The sequence below is a fragment of the Pezoporus wallicus genome, unplaced genomic scaffold (assembly GCF_028554395.1).
Source record: "Pezoporus wallicus isolate ANWC-B61680 ecotype Strahan unplaced genomic scaffold, APGP_CSIRO_Pwel_v1 contig_3017, whole genome shotgun sequence".
NCBI classification, from domain to species: Eukaryota; Metazoa; Chordata; class Aves; order Psittaciformes; family Psittacidae; genus Pezoporus; species Pezoporus wallicus.
In genome coordinates, this window is record NW_026638957.1 from 3,161,933 (window position 1) to 3,184,141 (window position 22,209).

At 40.3% G+C, this 22,209-nt stretch overlaps 1 protein-coding gene across 1 annotated transcript in view; it reads right to left on the reverse strand.

Annotated features, from left to right (window-relative positions):
• Positions 1 to 22,209, reverse strand: part of FBLN5 (fibulin 5) — a 44,625-nt gene that overhangs the window by 4,764 nt on the left and 17,652 nt on the right. Inside the window, exons 5-9 of the mRNA XM_057413323.1 lie at positions 8,511 to 8,633; positions 5,654 to 5,770; positions 4,121 to 4,240; positions 1,208 to 1,330; positions 544 to 670 (exon numbers count right to left, since the gene is read on the reverse strand). Of these exons, the coding sequence (XP_057269306.1) occupies positions 544 to 670; positions 1,208 to 1,330; positions 4,121 to 4,240; positions 5,654 to 5,770; positions 8,511 to 8,633 (610 nt within the window). The remainder of the gene's footprint in view (positions 1 to 543; positions 671 to 1,207; positions 1,331 to 4,120; positions 4,241 to 5,653; positions 5,771 to 8,510; positions 8,634 to 22,209) is intronic.

Consider the following 22,209-nt stretch of genomic DNA (forward strand, 5'->3'; position numbering starts at 1 on the left):
GCACAAGGCAAATCAGTCTGAACTTTTTAGCATCTCTAACCTTTAAGCACTAGGAAACTAACTGTATTCTGCTATAACTGTCATCTAATGTTTTAAATTACTTCCCAGACATAAGCTAGTTCGTATTTACAGGAAATATTCATACTAATAAACAGGCTGAATTTGAGCATATATGAAGTCAGTAATATAAGTAAATGTCTTATTACATTACAAACCTTGTTGTTTTCTCTACTCCCTGATAAGTATTATTCCAGTCTAACTTCCCACACATCTGAGTATCATATCATATCATATCATATCATATCATATCATATCATATCATATCATATCATATCATATCATATCCTACCTGGTGATCTGGTAAAGAACTGCAATTTCTTATATTTACAAAGCTTACCAATGGTAAATGCAGCAACAGCATGTACACATAGGTTTCTAGACCCATTTCATGGCTGTGTTATGAAAATGTAGCCTGTTTGGTTCACTCTAGATATATTTCATACAGAGAGAATTTGCTTTTGCGGCTGTGGGTAAGTTACTCACTTCTCATTAATCTGGATATAAGGATCCTCACATCGTACTGGGTCTAAACATTTGTATTCTCCTGGGATATTGAAACATGTTTGCTGCGGAGTGCAGGTGAAATTTCTGGTTTCACATTCATTGATATCTAAAACACCAGAAACAAGAGGAAGGATAAATCAGCAAAATACACGCAAGACACCAATCTTACAAGCCAGTTTCCATCTTAAGGGGTTGCCCCAAGATTCGTAACACTCTTGCACCATGAGAAGTGGCCTTTTGTTAACTGGCCCCTGTTTTAAGATCAGTTTTTACTCCATTCATTTCTGCTGTTAGAGTGCTCCCATATGCTGACCACTGCAAAAATAGGAAAGAAATTGGCTGCTCAAGGTCTCTGACCTTAGAGAATGGGAAAACTAAAGAGAGACGTGCAGCAGAGAGGAATGCATCTGAGGGCTTTCCCATGTAGCTGTTTCCTAGTCAGTGAAGTCTTACACCAACAAACCAATTCACCTCAGCGGGACTATTCACGTGATGACATTCTTACCAGAATTACACAATTGGCCCCTACGAGTATTTCACTGCGCAGTGCCAAGACAAAGCATCTCAAGTCTTGAAAACCTTTCCAGACACAGAACTATTTTCTGATCCCCTTAGGTTTTAATCAGTGCAGGAATGTTCTTACCTTGGCAACTTCTGTTATCATCAAGCAAGTTATAGCCCGAAGGACAGATACAGTAGTAAGAACCAGGCCCATTCACACATTCGTGCTGGCAGAGGAACTCTGAGAAGCTGCATTCGTCCATGTCTGCAGTGGTAAAACAAAATTTACTGTCTTTGGCTTTATAGTCAAAGGAGCAGTCCCACAGGCAGGTGGCCATCCAGACTAGTTGCCCATCACCTCAGCTGGAGGTTGGCAGCCTCCAACTCCCTACAGCTTTGGAGCAACCTAGCAAAACGCTATACAACAAGTTCATGGTTAAACACTTTTTTCCTCAGGAAATCAAAACTGCTGCTGAACACAATGCATTTTATTTATTTATTTTTGTTTTCGAATACCTGTCAGCAGTTGGCCAGGTTTTCAGTTATGTTTTACGTCAGAGATAGAGCCACTCCAACAACAAAGCTGCAACTGTAATTTGAAAGGAGAGACTTGGCAATGGTTTTCTTTGCTTTCTTTCCCCCTCTTTTTTTCTGGACAGCAAACTTCCCTTTCCCAGGGCCACATGGGTCCCAGCAGAAGTCCTGCAGCCAGCCCCGGCTGTTCTATATTTCTTAGCCTCTAGCCAGTTACTTCCAAGGCATTCCAGCAAGACTACAGAGCTCATCCCTGCTTGGGCCAGACCTACTGGAAGGCTCAGCCATCTCCCAGATACCCAGGAAGCTAAGCAGTCTGTCAAATCTTTGATTGAAAGCAGCAATTGTGCTCTTTTCCCCTTGCACTCATTAATTGAGCAGTCATTTTAGTCTGCGGAGCTGTGCTTAAGTGAGAAATAGGAACTTCAGAGCTGCACATGGCTGACTGAAGGGAAAACACATGCAAAGGCACTAGACTGAGGGAGGCTGCAGTTAATCATTTCCTTATTTCTCTGTTCAGGGGAAGAAAGAAACAAAGGCCAAAGCCCCAGCCAGGAACTCCCAAGTTCTTATTCCCAGCTCTAACATGTTGACTCTCCCAGGCAAATCACTTTTACTCTTCAGACTGAATTTCCCTTTCTTCTAAATTGGGTTCAGTCCATTTATCCCCTTTCAGTGTTTTGTGCAGATGGATTGGAAAGTATTTGAAGTACAAATATGTTAAAGCGGCTTTATGGCTGTAGCCACATTATCAAAAGACAGATGAAAGGAATTCTATACCTACATAGTCCTGTTATTGTGTGACTTGGCCCAGTGAGCTTGCTGATAAAAACCCACCTTACTAACAAAACATGGAATGAGGGCTGACCCCATAAAGGGATGGAGATACCACCCACCCCCTCCAGGTGTCCAAGCCCACACCTCCAGCACATCAAATTCACATAACCTGGGCTCAGCTGGAGGTGCTGGAGGGACTTAAAGCCCCAAGAGTCCTACATCTCTGCCACCGAGCCCACACAGGGCAGACACACCTTTACTGTCCCTAAACACTTTTGGCATTCTGCTGACTCCCTGCAGAGGACAAGATGGTAGGCATTTCAGAGCACATCTAATGCACGTGCAAGACCCCTGTGACTAGAAAATACTGCCAGTGTTGTGACAGCCAGCTTGAAATCTCTGCCTCTCCCCTTCAACTGGGGCAGGGCTACCTCCCACCTTCAAGCTAACCTAGCTGCTGTGGAGTAATCCAGCAGCTGTTGAAGTACATCTGGATCCAAGATGCCTCATAGGAGTGTCCTCCTATGCCTCCTAAGCCATTCCCTTTGTGAGCACCAGCCATGTCTAGTGATTGCTTGTGAAGTGAAAGAAGCTCATCCAGAAAAATTTGACCTGCTTTGACGAGCATTTTCTTGCACAAAATGGTCAAGCAGATGTTTTCTGCTCTAAATCTGGGTGGTGGAAAGTCCCTTTTGCTATCTTAACTCTCAGACATGAATGAGACTCAAGCACCACCTCTTCTGTCAGCATTTTGCACTGGCAGTGTTCATGTTCCATTGCATTCATCTTCACTCATTCAGGTCCCCGGCTAGCTCAGGAGCACATAAAATGATGCAGGAGTCTAACTTAGAAGGAGATACTCAATTAGAAAGCAGAAAACTCAAGTTGGGTGTTGCAGCTCTAAATGCTAAATTTAGAAGACCCTGTAGAGATTTAACTCCTGGTTCTTTCCCTTATAATAAGGATGCTTGCAGGGAAAAAACACTTTAGAAACACTAATCTACACACATACTGCATATTACATGTCCTTCTCTCTCAGAAATGGCATGTTACATCTGTTTACTGTAAATTAAAAACCCAAGTATTTTCCAGTGTGCTTTTCCTTCCAAAGAAATATTGGCTGAATTCTCTAATTTTATCAGGCTGTGGGAACATTAAGCTAAGAAATAAGTTTTGCCTTCAATTAAAATAAAGCAATACAAAAACAAGGAAGAAAAAGTACAGTGACATGAGCACAGTTTCTTCTGCTATGTGATGAACAGATTAGCAATAGCTGTACTGAGAAAACATACGTTGTTTCTGAAGCGTAGCCAGAGGAATACAGGACTTCTGAGGGAGTTTTCAGGCAGAAGTGTGCAGTCATAAGAGCAAGAGAAATACAACAGACAAATGGAAAAGTGGTTTATACAAAGCATTTAATCATGGAAGAATGTTCTTAGACTATCCCTTTACTTGCTCTAATAAATTTTCCTGTTCAGCATTACAAAGCATTTTCTTATGCCTTGCTGTTATCTTGGAGCTTTTTAATATGTAGCTTATTTCTTTAAAACCTTTTACAGCCCTCCTCTGTTGTGCTTTTCTGGGTTATTTGATGTGTGCTTTAACTAGAAAGATCATAAGAGTTGCAGCAGTCCTGGTGCTAACCATGGACCAAGGTAAAAAACATGTACAAAACAGTACACTGGAAAAAGAAAACTTCACAGAATTAAAGAAACCAAAACAATAAATAACTAAAGATAGTTACCACTGCAGTTAACTCCATCAGCTTCCAGTTCATAGCCAGGTTCACAACGGCAAAGAAAAGAGCCATAGGTATTGACGCAGGTCTGAGTGCAAGGGTTTTCACTTGTACATTCGTTCACATCTACGGAAAACCAATGCCCAATGTATCACTGACTTCACCCCAAACTCTATTTTTAACTCATTACTGTAAAAATTTCAAAGAGATTAGCGGTACAGTCAGAATGATTTGTTCTGAAAAAATACAACCAAGTCAGCATTGTTTATTAGGATTCAGGCTGAGGACTGGAAATAGCATGTTGGAAAAACAACATGCATGGAAATGAGGCATTTTGGGAATGTATCCAATAAAAAAAAAATGGAAGATGCGGATGAAATATTTATTACAAATGCTTCTGCCTTTATCCTGCAATTTTAAAGCCATTGAACTGATTTGTCATAACAGACCTAAGAAAAAATGCAGCAGGATATTCCTGAGGAAGGTAATGCAATAAGGAACAATCCTCAAGGAAACCTAGGACTAACACAAAACTTTTTTTTTTTTTTTTGTCCTTATTTTAGGACATGAGCAGCTTCTCATTAGCAGTTCATCATTAGCAGAGACCATTTACCACAGCATGTGGGAAGATGCTCCTTGCTTAGCTAGGGACAGGCTTTACAAAGAAGTTGTGTTGACTTCCAGAGAAGGGAAATGAAACCGGTGAAGGACCTAGAGGACATGGCTTATGAGGAGTGGCTGAGAGAACTGGGGTTGTTTAATCTGATGAAGAGAAGACTCAGGGAGGGCCTTACCACTCTACAACTACCTGACAGGAGGATGGAGCAAGGAAATTGTTAATCTCTTCTCCCAAGTAATGAGTGATTGGTCAAGAGGTAAAAGCCTCAAGCTGCATCAGGGGAGATTTAGATTGTGTATTAAGAAAAATTTCTTCACCAAAAGGGTGGTCAGGCATTGGAACAGGCTGCCCAGGGAAGTGGTGGAATCACCATCCGTGGAAGTGTTCAAAACCCATGTAGATGAGGCATGGTTTAGTGGTCAGTCCTGGGGTAGAGGCTGGATGTGATGATGTTAAAAGGTCTTTTCCAACCTAGTTGATACTATGATTCTGTGATAAATTCTATGGCTTTGGTTGAGGTAGCATATCACAGCAAGAGGTGGTCCAATGCTCAGGACCCAAGTCTGGAACTTGGGAGACTCAGATCTAATTTACTGATCTGACAGATTTTCCCTGTCTCAGATGGGTCACATAGCCTCAGATTTTAGATATGAAATCAGTGCTTAAACTCTTGGTAATTTCATTGAATCAAGTAATTCTAGATTTTATGGGGTTTGTGTCTCTGTGCGTATTTCTCTCCATATACTAGTCATATTGCATGTGTACCCCTGTGAAGTACTGTGAAGCTGCAGAAATATCTCAGGCTGACAAACATTAACGTTTTCAAAACAGTGCTAGGAAGGTTACTTGTATTCTAAAACATAAGCAAGTTTTAAGGGAGCTGCTGGGTTGGGACCAAAGATTTCAGTCATTCACCATACCTTGGCATGATCTTCCATCATCGTTAAGGGTAAAACCTGGGTTGCACGTACAGGAGTAGGAACCGGGTACATTGGCACATAGCTGCTGGCAGTAGCCATAGCGACATTCATCTATATCTATAGATGGGAAAGATGAAAAGTAGAGTTGCCTGCATTTTCACATGCAGGTACAAAGCAGCAAACACACCGAGTCAACAGTACCAATAACACAGAAATAATCCAGCGTACTGGTTAGGGATATAACAGCCAAACTTTCAGATGTTCAGACCTAGAGTCAGTTAAAATACGTCTCAACCCAGAAGAATCTAGTAATGTTTTTTTATCCACAGCTGACATCTATTAGTATGTCCCATGAACTGTCATTGCTGTAATTTTGTCTTAATGTGATACCACACAGAAGCCAAGAATCAGTCCCCTTAAGCAGCCACCTTGAAGCATACCTGACAGCTGGCACAGGCCATCAGCACAAGCACAGCCAACATTGTAGCAGAGTTTTGTCAGAAGCAAGATAGATAGAAATCTTTTTTACCTCTACAAATATCAAAGCTACTCACTAGGAAAGCATTATTTGTTACTAAATACTGTTTTTTTTAGAGAGGATATTCTTTAAGGCTTTTTTCCAAATAGTCACATTCGTATTTTATATTCATTTTTAACAGACAAGTTACAGCCTCTAAAATGTAAACAGTATATTTAATGCCAAAATAGCAGTTTGGGCTGAATTGCAGCATTAGCAATACATGGAACTAATACTTAAAAGTACAAGAAAATGGTATAAGATATGTGTGATGGTAAATGCTAGGAGAATTTAGCCCCTGGACTAAGAATTGGAATGAAACACCTGAACCAGCTGACCTTTCCAAAGCTTTACATTTCCTTTGGTATCAGTTGGCTTTTGATTTATGGAGATTTTTTTAAATGGTTCCTCTCAAAGCTTTGAAGTCAACTTTGTGGAGTAGAAAAACAAGTGTATTATCTCTGGTCAGATAGCAAGATAACCTAAAGTCCAGGGTCAGGTATGGTATGTAGACCAGCAGAAGCTTGGTCTAAATCCTGAAAAAAAGTAATATGGGGTTTTAAGTAATTAATATCTCATTCATTAATACAATAGATTACACAAAATACATACTTTGGCTTTTGCAGGACTGTTATCTCAAGAGTTCTACATTTTGAGGATAAGGACTTTTACACAGCTGCTTTTGTGGGTGGGTTGTGTGGATACTGCTGTAGATACCAGGATAATTACAACTGATAGAAGTGTAGTTTTTTGTAACTGGGGTTTACTAACAGTGCACCAAAAAAGTCTGTCTCTAAAACCTCTGATTACAGTAAATGGTCTCCTACGCCAGCAAAAGTCACTTCTCCAAAGGCAGTGGAAAGCAGGGAAAACTGAGAATTTTCTGACACTTAGGGAAAAACAGAGCAACTGTAAACACAATTTGCTTTTAGCTCTTTGCATTGTCTTGTAATAATCTCACATGATTGTTTAAAGTGAGCAGCACTGGGGTATTATTGCTCATTTTAAATAGCATAAGCGGATACCCGAATCAATTCAGCAATACAGCCATTTCAGTTCTCTGGTATATCCACAAAGCAGTAAAGTACTTTAGATCGACATCTAAATCCTGAATTGCTGTACACAACCCTTTTGTTTAGGCTGTAACTGGGAGAACCAAATGGGTAACAAAACTGGTGATGCAAAGCAGAATCCCGCTCCGTGCCCTCCCTCATCTCCACTCCATCACATACACCTGCACAACTGGAACAAGCTTTTCTTCCCCAAGGGAAGAAGAATTATCAGAGATTAAGAAGCAAGGGACTTGGAGATTTAATATCCCAAGAGAACTACAACACAGTGACTCCCCAAAAGTGGCTATGGCCGCACAGACCCTGGCTCAGATGAGGCTCGGCTCTGTCCCTGCCAGATTAGCTACACAGCAGCTGTTTCCAGTAGTTGGGAAAGCAGCCGTGAGTCAGTCCTTCACTGGAATTGGTACTTGAGAGGAGAAAGTTGGAAAATAACTGGAGAGGATCCAGGGATGAATGGGAAAGGAAAGCCCATTCTCCTTCCAGCAGAAGCATTGTGGCAGGAGAGTCCAGCTCCGCAGAGCTGGCAGGCAAACTGTCTGTGCCATGGGGAAAGATACATTAATGAGCAAACATTACCAAAAAATGTTGTATCCTATCTCCTAGGTCCTATCTGTGTACCTAAAATTAACATCTACTTCATCATCACATGGGCTCATCAAGTGAGGGGAATGGGCTGGAGGATAGGGGAGCTGGAAGGTTTTCCTGTGCTGTTGTTGAGGGATGGCTTTTTTTTTAACAGGTCTGAGCTAAAAGTATGAACAGGACATTGCTGCAAGGAATATAATAAAATCGAAATAAAACTGGTTGGAAGCTACCAAAACAGCACCCAGCTCAGAGGTATTTCTCACCTGAAAGCAAAAGATTTGGTTGGTTGAATCTAGGGATTTACTGGTCTGTTTCTTGGTATCAGATACTGATTCCTATGGGTCCATTGTCACAATGTGGAAAGGACAGGTGTGTTGGAGAATAAGTCTCTTTGTGTACATGCTTGTGATGGATTTTATATGAAAGGGAATCCTTCAGACTGGGAATATGAAAATCCCACATGTTAGATGGATGCTAGTCATATGGCATTTACATCTACATTTTTGTTCCACAAGGGAGTCTCTGCCAAGCATACCATTGGCACTTACAAAGATGAAAGACAGTTTCCATGTAGCCGAAGGTTTAACTGTGTACTTGACAAAGATGCTCAGTGCCATGATTTCAGCTATTCATAGGTACACATGCACAGATGCTCAAATAGCATATCACATGAGGTTTTTACCTAAACACTGGCCTTCTAACAGCCAGTAGCCTTCAGTGCAGGAACAGGTATAGCCCCCCTCAGTATTAATGCAGATCTGGGTGGGGTTACATTGGTGAGAATCTGAAGCGCATTCATCCACATCTGCAACACAGAAATACAGCAAGAAAATGTTAGAAATGGCAACAGCAGAAGACTGTGCACACTGTAAAAGGGCTTGCATTCACAATGTGTACACTGGCTCCATGCGAGGAACCAAAGTGTGGTGGAGCAGAAAGAACGCCCATGACCTGAAGCAAAATTCATAGTGATAAATATCTGAGGGAGGTGAGAACTTAGAGTGCTCATCAAATCTCTCCCTCTTGCAGATGTCTCAGTGTTTCCCAGAGCTCCTCAAGAGAGGGATCGCATTACCTTGAGCTTTTTATTACTTCCACACCAAACTTTCTCGCTGAACTGAGATTTCCACGCTACATGGCAGCGTTCAGCCCTAGCGAAAGGCTGCTGAAAGAGCTATATAACCTCACTGTGGAGTTAGAGATGAATGGGAATTCAAGAGATGTACAAGCACAACTCAGACATATAAAAATAATTATTTCCTGCCCTTACCAGTGCAGATTATTTCACTGTAATTTTTCTGACAGAAAGTTCAACCAAAATCAACCTTCACCTGAGGAAAAAAAAACACCCCACACTTCCCTGGAATCAATTTCCTGACAATAAAACTCTTTTCTTTTTAATTTTTTTTTTTAACCATCTTTAATATTTGTAACGTATTTGGGTTTTATTACAATGCCTCAAGGTGGTTTGTTGTGGGCTTCTGTTTTATTTTTTTTCTTTCCTTTTCTTTTTTCTTTTGCAGGGGAGGTGAATAGCATTCCTACATTTATATAAGTCAGGACCCTGGAACCTAACTGATTAAAAATGCCTTTCAGAGTCAGAAGTTCAATTTGAATCCCTCCTTGCTCAGTCTCTTCCCTGATGTTTCTGGCATCGGGTTTGCCTCTAGATGTCAGAAATGGAAATATCAAAAGATAAATTGTGTCATTTTTTCAGCCAACTCAGATTTCTATGTTTTATTTATTGATACCTAAACTATTTTTTATTCCAGCATACTGTGCACTGGCCTTTGCTGAAGTACTGTGCTGCTCCCTTGACCACCCCATCACCACACACCACCACTCTCTCCCATTCTTATTAACACAGACTTTGGTGGATCATGACTGAAAGTATCTCACAAACGTGCTGGGCTGGAGTAGGCAGCAGAGGGCAGGAATTGCCTCTCAGTATCTGCCCTGAGGCACCTAGCACAGTCAGACAGCTTTAAGTCCCCAGCAGTCTTGAAATAACTGAGCCAATCCACCACAGCAGTGTATCTAACATGTTCACATACATAAATAAATACAGATATATCATATATATGGAAAGAGTTCTTATCTTGCCAACATCTGTACCAGAACAATTTATGGTGAGTCAAAGCTGGTAAGATAACAAGACTGGGACAATTAGAGGTAATTAACTCTGTCAGAAATCGGTTCCCATGTGTTTATTGGCCAGACGAAGGTTGGCAAACCAGTGGGGAAGTGGGGGTAAGATAACAAGTCTAGACTATGTAGTTATATAGATATGCTATTTAGTTCAGCTATTGCTTCTGCAATTGGGCTAAAAATTCTGGATCCTTCCTTCTCACAGCATATAACATAATTGGTAGTATTTGAACACAGATTTTATCTAACCATAAATTTAATAAAAATGACATTATTTTCTCCTAAATGAAAAATCTTTCTGTTTGTCATGTTTGCTTATTGTTTTAGGAGTTTGACCTTGGGATCTGGCCAATTCCGCTGTTTCTAACCTACCCCAAGCTTAAAAAGGAGGTTTTAATTTTCCATGCTCCCTGTTTCCGAGAGTATTGACAGATGAAGCATAGTGGAGACAGAATGAAGGTTAGGATCTTACCACCACATATGGTAGCAATGATGTTTGAAGACTAAAGATCCTCTACTGCTCTGTGGCGTATCTTTCTTGCAGGGGTACAACATGCATCCTTCATCAAAAGTAATGGCTGGCTAAGGGATCAGCTTTGTTCCTGAGCCATCTTTGTAGCAGTTGCATGAGCAGCAGTAAAATCACTCCAGAAAAGTAAAACATAGATCATCTTTCCTTTGCTATCTACCAATCAGATTTCTCTGCTTACTCCCAGTCTTCAGCTTCTGTAGTGGTATTGGAGACGTACTTCCATTTGAATGCAAAATTTTTTACAACAGGGCTACCTGAAGGGTTTCTGTTGTCCCTAGAAAACCTGATCAACCTGAAGTTCTCTATGTAAAACACCTTGATTCCCACACTTTACAGTGAACAGTGTGTCACTGTTGCTCAATGCAACCAACAGGTACAAACAGCTTTACTGGTAGCATCAAATCTTTTTGTTTGGGCCTGAGTGCACACACCGAGTTCTATATTACCAGTCTCTGTCTTTCTCTAAGATTGCCCCTTACCATGATGTCCCATTAAACTCTGACAGACTCAGCCAATGCAACCAAAAAATATGTTGGTACAACAGTTGGTTAACCATTAGGTATCATACTGAAGAATATCAGAACTGGGAGACAGAGGGAACATTGCCCAGCTCATTTACACAGTTCAGCATACAGTAAATCTGGTGTAGCTGATAGAGTCAAAACTAGACATTTGACAGGGAAAGGAAAAAACCAAAAACCAGATTATTTCCACTGAAGAGAAAACTAGTTACAAAACTTAGAGAAATTGCCTATAATGGATTCACTATACTTAAGTGCCAGCATAGAAACTATATCAAAACACTCTCAGGGCATTTTTCGTTGAGTGGAAAATTGCAAGTGGAAACAACCTGACAGCTAGTCAATAATATGTAAATAATTTCTTATTGTGATTGCACAGCTTTTTTCTGTCCCATTTGAACATAAATCTTAGGTGTGATAATGCTCTGGTAATATCACTTCAAAGTTCATTTGTACTGCCTCTGCCCTTGTGAGGGAGGGGGTCACACACAATACTAGTGCAAGACTGTGATGCTAAATGTACATGATACTAGATTGTCATCAGTTTTGTATGTTCAAAGCAGATAAGACAAAACAGGTAATTAAAAAAAATGTAAGAACTGCTCAATGCAAGGATTAGAACATGTGGCAAAGCAGCCCCTGAGATGCAGTTTTCTGAAGCCTGGAAGAGTGTCTCTGACCCAGCATAACTGGAGTTGGAGTCTTCACCATAGAAAGAAATACCACAATGAGATGTCAGCCCCAGAGTAAAGTCTAACAAGCTGGAGAGTAGAATAGTTACTAAAGCAAAGCAAGCTAGCAAGAAAACCTAGAAACCCCACTGCCCCCCGTTCAGGCTGCAAATAGGTTGTGATATTTGGTGATTTTAACATCAGTACCATGAAAGCATCAGATGATGTCACCCATCACTGATGAGTTCATTATACTGAACCTGCTTTTAGTACCTTTTATAGCCAAGATCCTTAGAAAACATATTACCTTTATCCCAAGAGCAAGTCTAGATTTTGCTAACAGCTAGCTTTATTGAATACCTCTTCTGTGATTTTGGCTAGATTACTCAGTATGTGGCTACAAAAATTGCCATGAGGTCAACTAGGACACAATTATGAAGTAGATGTGTCCTCAGTGAAAACAGACTAAAGGATCTGGTAGTTACTATGCAGGACAAAGAACCAGAACAGCAGCAGTGATCACATTGTATCTTAAGTGCTGAGAATTTACTCTGTGGGAACTCATACTTTCACTTCATCTTCCACTTCCTTGCTTCCTATTTGAAAAATGAGGATAACAGAATCTCTGTTTGTAGTCAAGCCTACCTCACTGTTTAGCATCTAAAACTATTCATGGCAGGGCCTGTCCTATAAAGAGAGAGCTCACAATTAGCCCATTTTTATTTGAAGCCTTCCAATCCTTATACAAATCAAACTGTACTACAAAACCCTGCAATGTCCCATTTGCTGGTAAATATCAGTGTCCCTGGATTTTAACAAGGAAATTCAAGGCCAAGAAATTAAAGGACTAGCCTGAAATCACTCAACAATACAGAAGCAAGAACAAGTCACAGCTATTTCTGACTTGCAGTCTTTCATGTAGCCCCTATTATATGATCACTTAAAAATGTGACTTTTTCAGGAATTTTGTGCAGCCTCTACATTGGCTATTGATATCTAAAGTAAAGACTAACGATCATTCTGAAAGCCTTATGTTCTACTAGGAGACCTCAGTGCCATCAAAGGCTCTTTCAGCTAAACTCTATGCTACTCCCAATGTTAATGGTTTACCCTAATGGTGCATCGAATCTCAGTTTCCAGAGGTTACTGAAACAGAAAGAGAATTATTGACACTGCCAGTGGCAAATTGAAAATGTTATCTAGCTACCACACTTCTTACCTCTAGAGACAGAACTGGGACTGTTGCTGTGAAATTACATACGAAACTAAGAGGATGTTTAAGATCATCATATCTAATTGTTTTGCGTGAGTCCAAATTTTCCCAAGTGACTCTGAGTGACTCCTTAGAGGTTCCTGACTTTGAGAGCGCTGTTGTTCAGCACTTAAACCACATTAGAGAACCAAGGCAGGGCAGGATGGATCACTGTTCAAAACTTCTCTTGTCAAAGAGTCCATGGCCACGCTGGCCCTGGATATCTTGGCTCTTGATTATGCTGTGTGATGTCAAATCAGCAGTCATCTACTTTCAGACATCCATCCTTCCAGTCGCTGCGTTCACATTACTGCTCCCACAGCTAGTTCCAAAGGCAGAAGTTCAGGCAGAAGTCCACTCTGAAATTAAAATTTTACCTGAAGTGGGAACAATTCTCTTTGTTACTTCTCAAAGGAATGCAGAGATAACCGCACAGCCCATCCAGACCTCTGCTCTCTGCCTCCTAAGAAATGGCACCTAGAATGAATGCAGAGCCTCATGGTTGAAGTCATGAGTTTTAAAGATCATTGGTTTACTGGCTGAATGAGAGAATAGGTATGTGTTATCTCCATATACATCTGCCAGGAAGCCCTTGCTGCAAGAGCCTGAGCCTGAATACACCAAAATTAACCACATCCCTCTCCCTTAGTTTAGTGCATCTGCCTTAAAAATTTATGGCTGTTGTGGTTTGGTGTAGCAACCCTGGGGTGTGATCTGTTTACTTGACATTTCAACAGAGGTGAGGTGGCTGGGGCAATGAGGTTTAGTCTGGGGATTGTAAGGGTGGAGAAAGCGGGTGTTTTATGTTTCTGGCTGACTGGCTGCCTTTTGTGGGATGTGATGTGCTGATGCTTTGTTTTTATTGGTGCAGACTGTATCTTTAATGGATGGCAGCATGCCTGCTGATGGGATAGATATCATTTACAATGTCAAAATAAATAAATGAACTAATTGTTTTTAGCATGCAAATTACTGGCTCTGTAAAAGCTAGCAGTAATCTTCATGGATTCTTTAGAATTTAGCCACATCATGGAACAATGAATGAAATTTTTAATTCATTTATTTTATTTAATTACTTTATTTATTTATTTCATTTATTAATTTATTTAATTCATTTATTTAATTTGTAATAATAATTGAAAAAATTAAGAGTCCTACATACATAAAAATGAGGCAGCATGTTAATATAGTTAGAAAGAAAACCTAGATGCCAAACTGCAGCACAACAGCATGTCTCACCAGGGAGGCTAATTCCTACCAGAAGACTTAGTGATCATTTATACTGACTCAAGTCCACAAAGACAGCAGAACTGAGGCCACTCTCATCTGTATCAATAATATTGCAAGAAAACACAGCATAAAAAGAACAGCAATCCACTGAATCAAGACCAGACATGTTCAATACTGCTCAAAAGAGAGACTAAAATGAGGAGACCAGAAATCTCAGGAGAGAATCATAAATGTGGAACCATGCTGTGAGTGTCTACAGGATCCTGAGGATCTTGTTTTGGTCCATTGTTTTCCACATTTGTCATAAAATGCAGAGGATCACAAGCTGGTAGAGGCAAGAAGTCAAAAGTGAACACAACTCTTATATGAAAACAATTTTCTAAGCATGGTGGGCACATTTGAAAGTACATTTCAAGGCATACAAATGCAAGGTCTGATATCAAAAGTAAAAATGTTGGTCATTAAAATAACTCTGGAGACAATCACTTGAACATGATAATCACTTGAACATGAACTTTTCCTGACACAGTGTTGCTGAAAGGACAAGCATAAATTTGAGAACACCGAGTAGACACAGGAAATTGTTCTTACCACTGTATATCGCATTAGTAAAATAATCACTGAAATACATTTCTGGTGTCAACGCTTCAACAAGCAATATTGCAAAGAGATCAGAAAATCTGCAGAGTAATTCCAAGACATAGAAGTTTGTCTCGGAGCAAGACAATGCTCCATTTAATAATCTATCTAAGAAAAAGTTCGAGGTATATTTGCCTGTGATCTATAAATATCTTTATGAAAACAAAGTTTTTAGCTAGAGATGGTCACTAAAGCTAGCAAAAAACAATGAGGTGAAATTCAGAGTTTAGAAGACTAATTCAAACAAACTCAAAATTAAAATAAGGCACGAACTGTAATAGTACTACTGATCAAGCATCTGAAAAACAAGTAATAAAGCCCATAGTAGATGTTCCCCTACTTTAGGGCCTTATACCTGAATGGTATTTCTTCTTTGAAATATGCTATAACAAAAAAATGTGTGCTTGAAACACCAGTTGCTGGGCATGTTTCTATGGCCTGTGTCATAAAAAATAAGGATTACAGGGTCTAAGTGGTATCTTGAAGCCATTGGGAGATGCCTCTTGGCCAGTGAAACTACTGAAAATGGGGATAGGAATTTGTAAATTTCTGCCAAATGCTTTCTCTTTTGTAAAGATGTAAATGTACATATGTGCAATTTTTCACTTTTTTGTTTGTGCTTTTATCAATAGATTTGACTTTTAGTGAAAGATATTGTACCACTAATGTTTGCAGTAACTGCAGAAATATGTGGAAAATTTAGAAAATGTTGCTAACTTTGTTATGCTAGAATATGTTCAGTCATCAGCCTAAAGATGTTGGGCATGCCAACCACCTTTCTTTTAGGACACACAGAATGATTGCATCTTCATAAAGCATGAAGCAAGATAAAGATGAAGAATCCAAGTTCTTCAGGAATCTTCAAGAATCCAAGATCCACAGACAATCTGTTGAATTAAAGATCCCAGAGAGGACTAAACTGCAGGTTAAGAGAAGTGGTGATTGTTTGAGAAGCTAAGTGAATTAAAGAGGTGGAAAGCCACGGAAGAAAGCCAGCAGACAAGAGGAGAAGCAGCAGAGGTGCTTAGGAACTGGAAGGAGATGCCCACTGGAAGGTGAGGTTCAAATACTGTAAGCAAAGACACTCTTTACCTTTCTTGCGCTTGAAAAACAGGACTTTGCACATAAACAGGACTTATGAATTAAAGAACACAGAAGGAAACAAAGGCCTTAAGATCAGTTCAGAGACAATATCAAAGTCCTTTAGGAAGAGACTTTCTTGACAAAAAGCTACTTTCAAAAAAACCCAAAAGTTAAATAAACACAGTGGTGAGTCTGATTTTGGTATTTATGGTTACGTACCACATGACAGAGTAAATGCATGTGGAAAGATTACCAAAGAAGCTCCATCTCAAGGAGATTATTTGCACCTGGCACTTCAGGAACAAGGGAGACTGCTACCTTCTTAAGTCCATCCACTGATTTTGGAAGCTGTGGGATCTGTGACTACACATATTCTTTCACAAGAGTGGTCCATGCTTAGGGTGCTGTGACCATTTCACTCCCTCCATGACAGCTCCTTTCCCTGCTGGCTGAGAAGGTGCTAACCCCCCTAGCAGAGGGCTATCATGGAAAGATGTGGAGTTATCATCTCTGAGCTAGAACCAAATTCTTGGAGACTTTGGTGATTAGAAGACAAACTTTGCTTGGATTCCGTATTCAAGGGGAAAGCCAATGTGGACAGCAGATTTCCAAGACGATATGATTTTGGCAATGTGCACTGTTTCGCAGATGGACTGTTACATTTTGTTCTTTTTGGAACATATTTAGTATGCATGACTTCCTTTCATAAGTAATGAATTCTGATAATCATGCCACAAATTTCTGTGGGTCACAGTAGCAGGTATGGCTGCATTTCCTTCTTTGGATCAACCATTGAAAAAGTGGGTATGTTTTTGCCATCATGATTATTTGAGAGCAATTAGCACCATGGGGTTTAACACAGTAAGGCTGAAGATTAATTTCACAGTTGTGACAGCACGAGTCTTGCAGATCAAAACCAGTTTGCCATGGAAAGTCTTCTTCGCCCTTCTGCTAGATGGTGGGGGTGATTTGGGAGCCCTACTTCTCTATTTTAACCTGTCTATATTTTAGTCCTGCTGTCATATCATCACAACCCCAGGAGCTCACCCCACTCTCAAGATGCAAAGCTCTTGCAGAGAGGCTCAAGGCTGCAAGCTTGCTCCAAAATCTGCTCAAACAGTGAAGCTCGTTCAGTCATTTATAACCCTCAGGGCTCCACTTTACAATTATATAAAGATTGGATGTCTATTTTTTATGGGAATAATTGCAGGCCAGGACTAAACATCCGAGCTCAGTAACATGGTATCAGTTCCAAGATTACTTGGAACAGAGCACTTTCTCCAAACTTCTCCCCCACTCCTTATTTGGACACAGAAATAATTTCCTCAGTAGTAGATTTTTACTCAGTGAAATCACATATTTTCTCAAAACTTTTTTTTTCTCAAGATAATTATATTTGATAAGAAAAGGGGAGAAATAACAATGCCACATTCCTAAAGTGCAGACTGAAGCCAAATTCAAACTACTGCTGTGTGGGGTCAGTGTTTTTTCCCAAGGACAACTGACCCTGCTGAGCATGGACACAATCCAAGACCAACTCCCTAAACACCTGTTTAATTGCATATTTCAGTGTCTGAGGACTGGCTGTTGATTGCTGAATTCATTTTGCATCTGCATCCCGTGTACGTTATGTTATTGGTTGATGGCTAGATAAGGATTAAAGTGTTTTTTTCACACAGATGGTCACCCTGAAAGCGGATACTAAATAGTGTGAGGCATCAATCTGTAATCCTGCTCCTTCTGCCTGGTATGAATATTGCTCAACATGTGTCACAGATTCTGGATCGCCTGCCAGTTATCTGAGCTGTTCCTTAGCTAGCACACTTTGGATATTACTCAAAGATGATGATAAACAACAGCTAAACTGTGAAAGGACTTTACTCTTTTAGCACAGTCCTAGTCCTGGTTTTTTGATTGAGATTTATAGGACAGCCATGCAGGTAAGTGCATAGTAGGGGAACAAAAGGGGCAGCAGGCTCTTCCTCTTCTGCTCAGAACAGAGCTGTGCATGGTTTGTACACCTGGCATCATCTGCATGACCACAGCTCCTCATTCCTACCAATTCCCATGGCTCCCTGTTGGTACAAGATCACACGTGGCTGTGGGCTGTTCAGACTGTTCCTGGTGTCCCATGAAAGCTTTTGCACAAATGTACAGTCTGCTTGTTAATTCTGATATCAGAAAGATGACAAACTACTGATTTCAGTTAAGGGTTTTGCTTAAACATGGAAACTCCATGGACTAGAGCATAGCTGTACACTCTGGATTCATGATTTGCTGTTGCACAACTTATGAAATCCATGGTCATTGCATGTGATTTGGGAATCTCAGTTATTTCTCCACCTCACTTTACTATTCCAAGTAGCTGTGGTATAGTAGAATAAGAGTGACCTAAGAACCCTGGTGGAGTAGGGTAGAGATGTGTTAGAATCCTACTGATGACACTGAATCTGATGAATTAGAAGGTACCAAACAGTTGTTGCTCAGCATGGTTTCATCTGCATCAACAGGAAACATATTTTTCAGCTGAAAAAAATGGAGAATTACTGTTGTACTACCCTTTTCTCTAGATTATCAGTTCTATGTGATCATATGCTACACTGAGGTCTGCTGGTAGGGTGGTGAGAGCAGCCAGTGAGCACTGAGAATACTCCCAGATGTTTGGAGGTTATGTAAGCCACACTTTCTATTGCAATGTAAATGAAAAAGATGTGCAATCAGAGTCAGGAAATGCACACTAAGAAATTAAAACATACTTCTAGCAAAAGGTCCTTAGAGCCCTCCCTCTGCTTCATGATATGAAAAAGTCTCTAGAGAAGTCTCTAGAGAAAGTGTATAAAATTTCACAGTAGAAACTATTAAAAGTAGAACTACTAACATTGAACACATGAATTGTCTATGGCTGAATTGTATATTTTCTGTGCAATTCTATGGGCTATGTTAAAAAAACCCTGTAAGAAGGAATATATTAAAAATATTGCAGTTTAAGTCACTATTTATAAAGCTTTTAAACATGTCTGTGAAATCCTATTGGCTTCTTCTCCAGCAAATTCTTTCAAAGTCTTTTCTGTTAGGGTACAGACCATGAGGGAAGAAGAGAACTGCTATTCCCACTTTTGCTCCCCAGGGAGCTTTGAGAAATCACTAGCACAAATAGTCCAGCCAGCTGGTTTAGCCAATTGGTGGTCAGTTTACATTTCCTCTAATAAGTGAACTTCTTGACCGTACATTTTAACTGAGTCATTAAGAGCTCCTTTTCCAAGTGTTTTGGCAAGCTAACAAGGTCTGAGACTCTGAATAGACCACAATAACTAGTAAAGAGAAGAACAGCACTACTTTTAATGCAACAGAAGAAATCAATCCAAATGGATCCAGAAATTAAAGCCGCAATGAAAATAAAGGGATGTAAATATCCACCTGCAGGATATAACAGAAACTTTTATTGGAAGGGCTGCTTCTTCCATTAAAATGCCACTTTGGATATACAACATAACAAAAGCTTTAACCATTGCTCAAGCATGTTGTGCAAACAGACGTGGGAGTGAAGTATTGGAGACCTGAAAATACAAGAGACATCCTAGGTGTGCCATATGTACATATGCCTAGAGAGGATTCACTGCCGATGCTCTAGTCATTGTCACAGGATACCTTGAAATCTGTAATATACATGAAAGAGAAAGGACTCCATGCACGAATATAAAAAAGGGAACTCGATTATGGGGAACTGGAATAGCAATATGTGACTCACCATTAATCACTCTCTCACAAAGCTTCAGCAATCATCATCAGCATCTCATTCAGGAATATACTGGATTTCAAAGCTTGGCTACAGCATGCAAGAAGGCTACAGGTAGAAGGTGCTATGACTGTATACTGCCTCACGTCACTTGAACTGCACAAGTCAAACACACATGCAATGGAGCCTACAGTGCTTTGTCTTCCTTCAGGAATCTAAGACCTTAATCCATGAGCCCAGCTGATACAGAACCAGGGAAAAGACTCTGGCAGCACCAACATGCAAGACGTGCCTGGACAATGGGGCAGTTTTCTATATGCTTTAGGGGTTATGTAGAGTTGACTAGTTATACATGACTGAACACACTCATCACTGGTCTGCCCGGTTGCAGCCACAAGTTCTTTACTCAGTGTGATTTAGAAATCCTTAGGAAGGGAGAACTTCAGATCTCTGCCCATGGCAGCAACCCTTGCCAGCTGCTTTAGGAGCTGTCGCGACTGAATACGAAGACAGTGTTATGCTTGGCACTAAAGGCATTGGGGAGCTTATCAGGGGAAAGAATTGTTTTTCATATTTCATCTGAGTTTTGAATCAGTCCATGTGTCAGCATGCTTTATAACAATATCTCAAAAGCACCACAAAGCCAGTGTAATTCTTGTATAAATGTTAGGGCCTTTTGGGCTTTTTTGTAAGCAAAGAATGGGTAGTGGACAAGAGCCAGTAGAGAAGAAAAATCTTCGAGAATTATACTTTGCAAATACTGGCTTTCAGGCTCAGACAGCTGTGTCCTCATTACTGTTAATAGCAAAGAGTTACGAATGTTGGGCAACATTCCCCTTTGAGTGTATACATAGCAAGCCATCTATTTATTTATTTCTGTGGTGGTGATCATTGGAAAATGCTTATAATTGCTGCTCAAATAACTGGCTTTAACTCAGATTTGGCATTCACTGTTTTATAATGACTGAGCCACATTTGCTTGCAATGTTCCAAAAATTGCCACCAGCCAACTGGTTTGCAAATCTTCCTGGATAAATGAAAACTGTGTGGATATGGGAGGTTTACTTTATTCCAATTGGCATGTGATGTGGATGTCTACTGGCAATTCTCCTTCTTACTCTCAGTTCATGTCTCCCTGAAAAAGAGGTGTTTAATCTCAAAGGGCTTCCCCCCCAACTCTGCTTTCAACCACATTCAGTTACCTTTTATGCATAAACTAAGACAGAAACTTTCAAGATTTGTGAACTCCTGAGATAACAAGCCCTCAGAGCAGATACACTGAGCCTTTTGGGGCAGAAAGTTGTATTTTGTTTAGCCTCAAGAACTACCAGTTTTGAGCAGGACCATGGCAGGTTCTGTATGGTTATGAAACTCCCAGGCAGGACAAGGTACTTTCAGCCTCATATGGCAGATTTCTAATACAAGTTGACTAACTTCTGGGCAGGACTTCTGGCTCCTGCCCATCAATCAATAAATCAATTGAGATAAGGGCAGATCTTCTTCCCCTGTACTGATCCTGGTGTAAAACAGATATGTTGATCTGGATGGTCTTGGCTGAACCTGCACTCTGTGAAACTCAAGATTCACTTCACTGCAAAGCTGGGAATAAAATTTTCCACTTCTGATCATTGCTTCTACTTCACTATATCAGCTTCCATCCAAAGATCTTACAACACTACAAAATCAATGCTAAACCTCAAAATCTCTGTGACAAAGAGAATATCACTTTCATTTTATGGGAGTCTAAATAAATTAAATAAATTAAAAAATAAATTAAAGGCTAGAATCAGTGTCAGACACAGGCTCCTGCACTTCAGGGACTGCAGTCTCAGTATCATTGCACAAGGCATGTTGGAGCTGACATCTGAAAGTCATCTGGCCCAAACCTCTGCTCAAAGCAGGGCTATTCAGTCAGGTTGCTCAGGGCCTTCTCCAGCTGAGGTTTGAACTTCTCCAAGGATACAACCTTTAGCTACAAACTTTATGAACCTCTGTTCCAAAGTTTACAGGTTCAAACTTAAACAGGGGAAGTTTAGACTGGATATAAGGAAGAAGTTCTTTACTGTGAGGGTGGTGAGGCACTGGAATGGGTTGTCCAAGGAAGTTGTGAATGCTCCATCCTTGGCTGTGTTCAAGGCCAGGTTGGACAGAGCTTTGGGTGACATGTGTCTGTGCCCATGGCAGGGGGGTTGGAACTAGATGATCTTAAGGTCCTTTCCAACCCTAACTATTCCATGATTCTATGATTCTGTGTTTGACCACCTTCAAGTGATAGCATTTTTTCTTATATCTAACAACAATTTCTCATGTTCCAACTTTAGTTAATTCCTGTTCACATGCACTTCTGGGAAGAATCTGGCTTTTACTTCTCTACATACTCAGACAGCTGAAGACAGAAAGCAATACAATTCCCTCACCAGTCTTACCTTCTTAAGGCAGAGAGAACCTGCTTCTCTCAACCTGTCCTTGTATGTTATGTGTTCCCACCCTGTAACCACCATAGTAGTCCTGTCCTGGATACGCCTCAGGATGCCCATGTTTTTCTATACCAGGGAACCAGTATGACTGG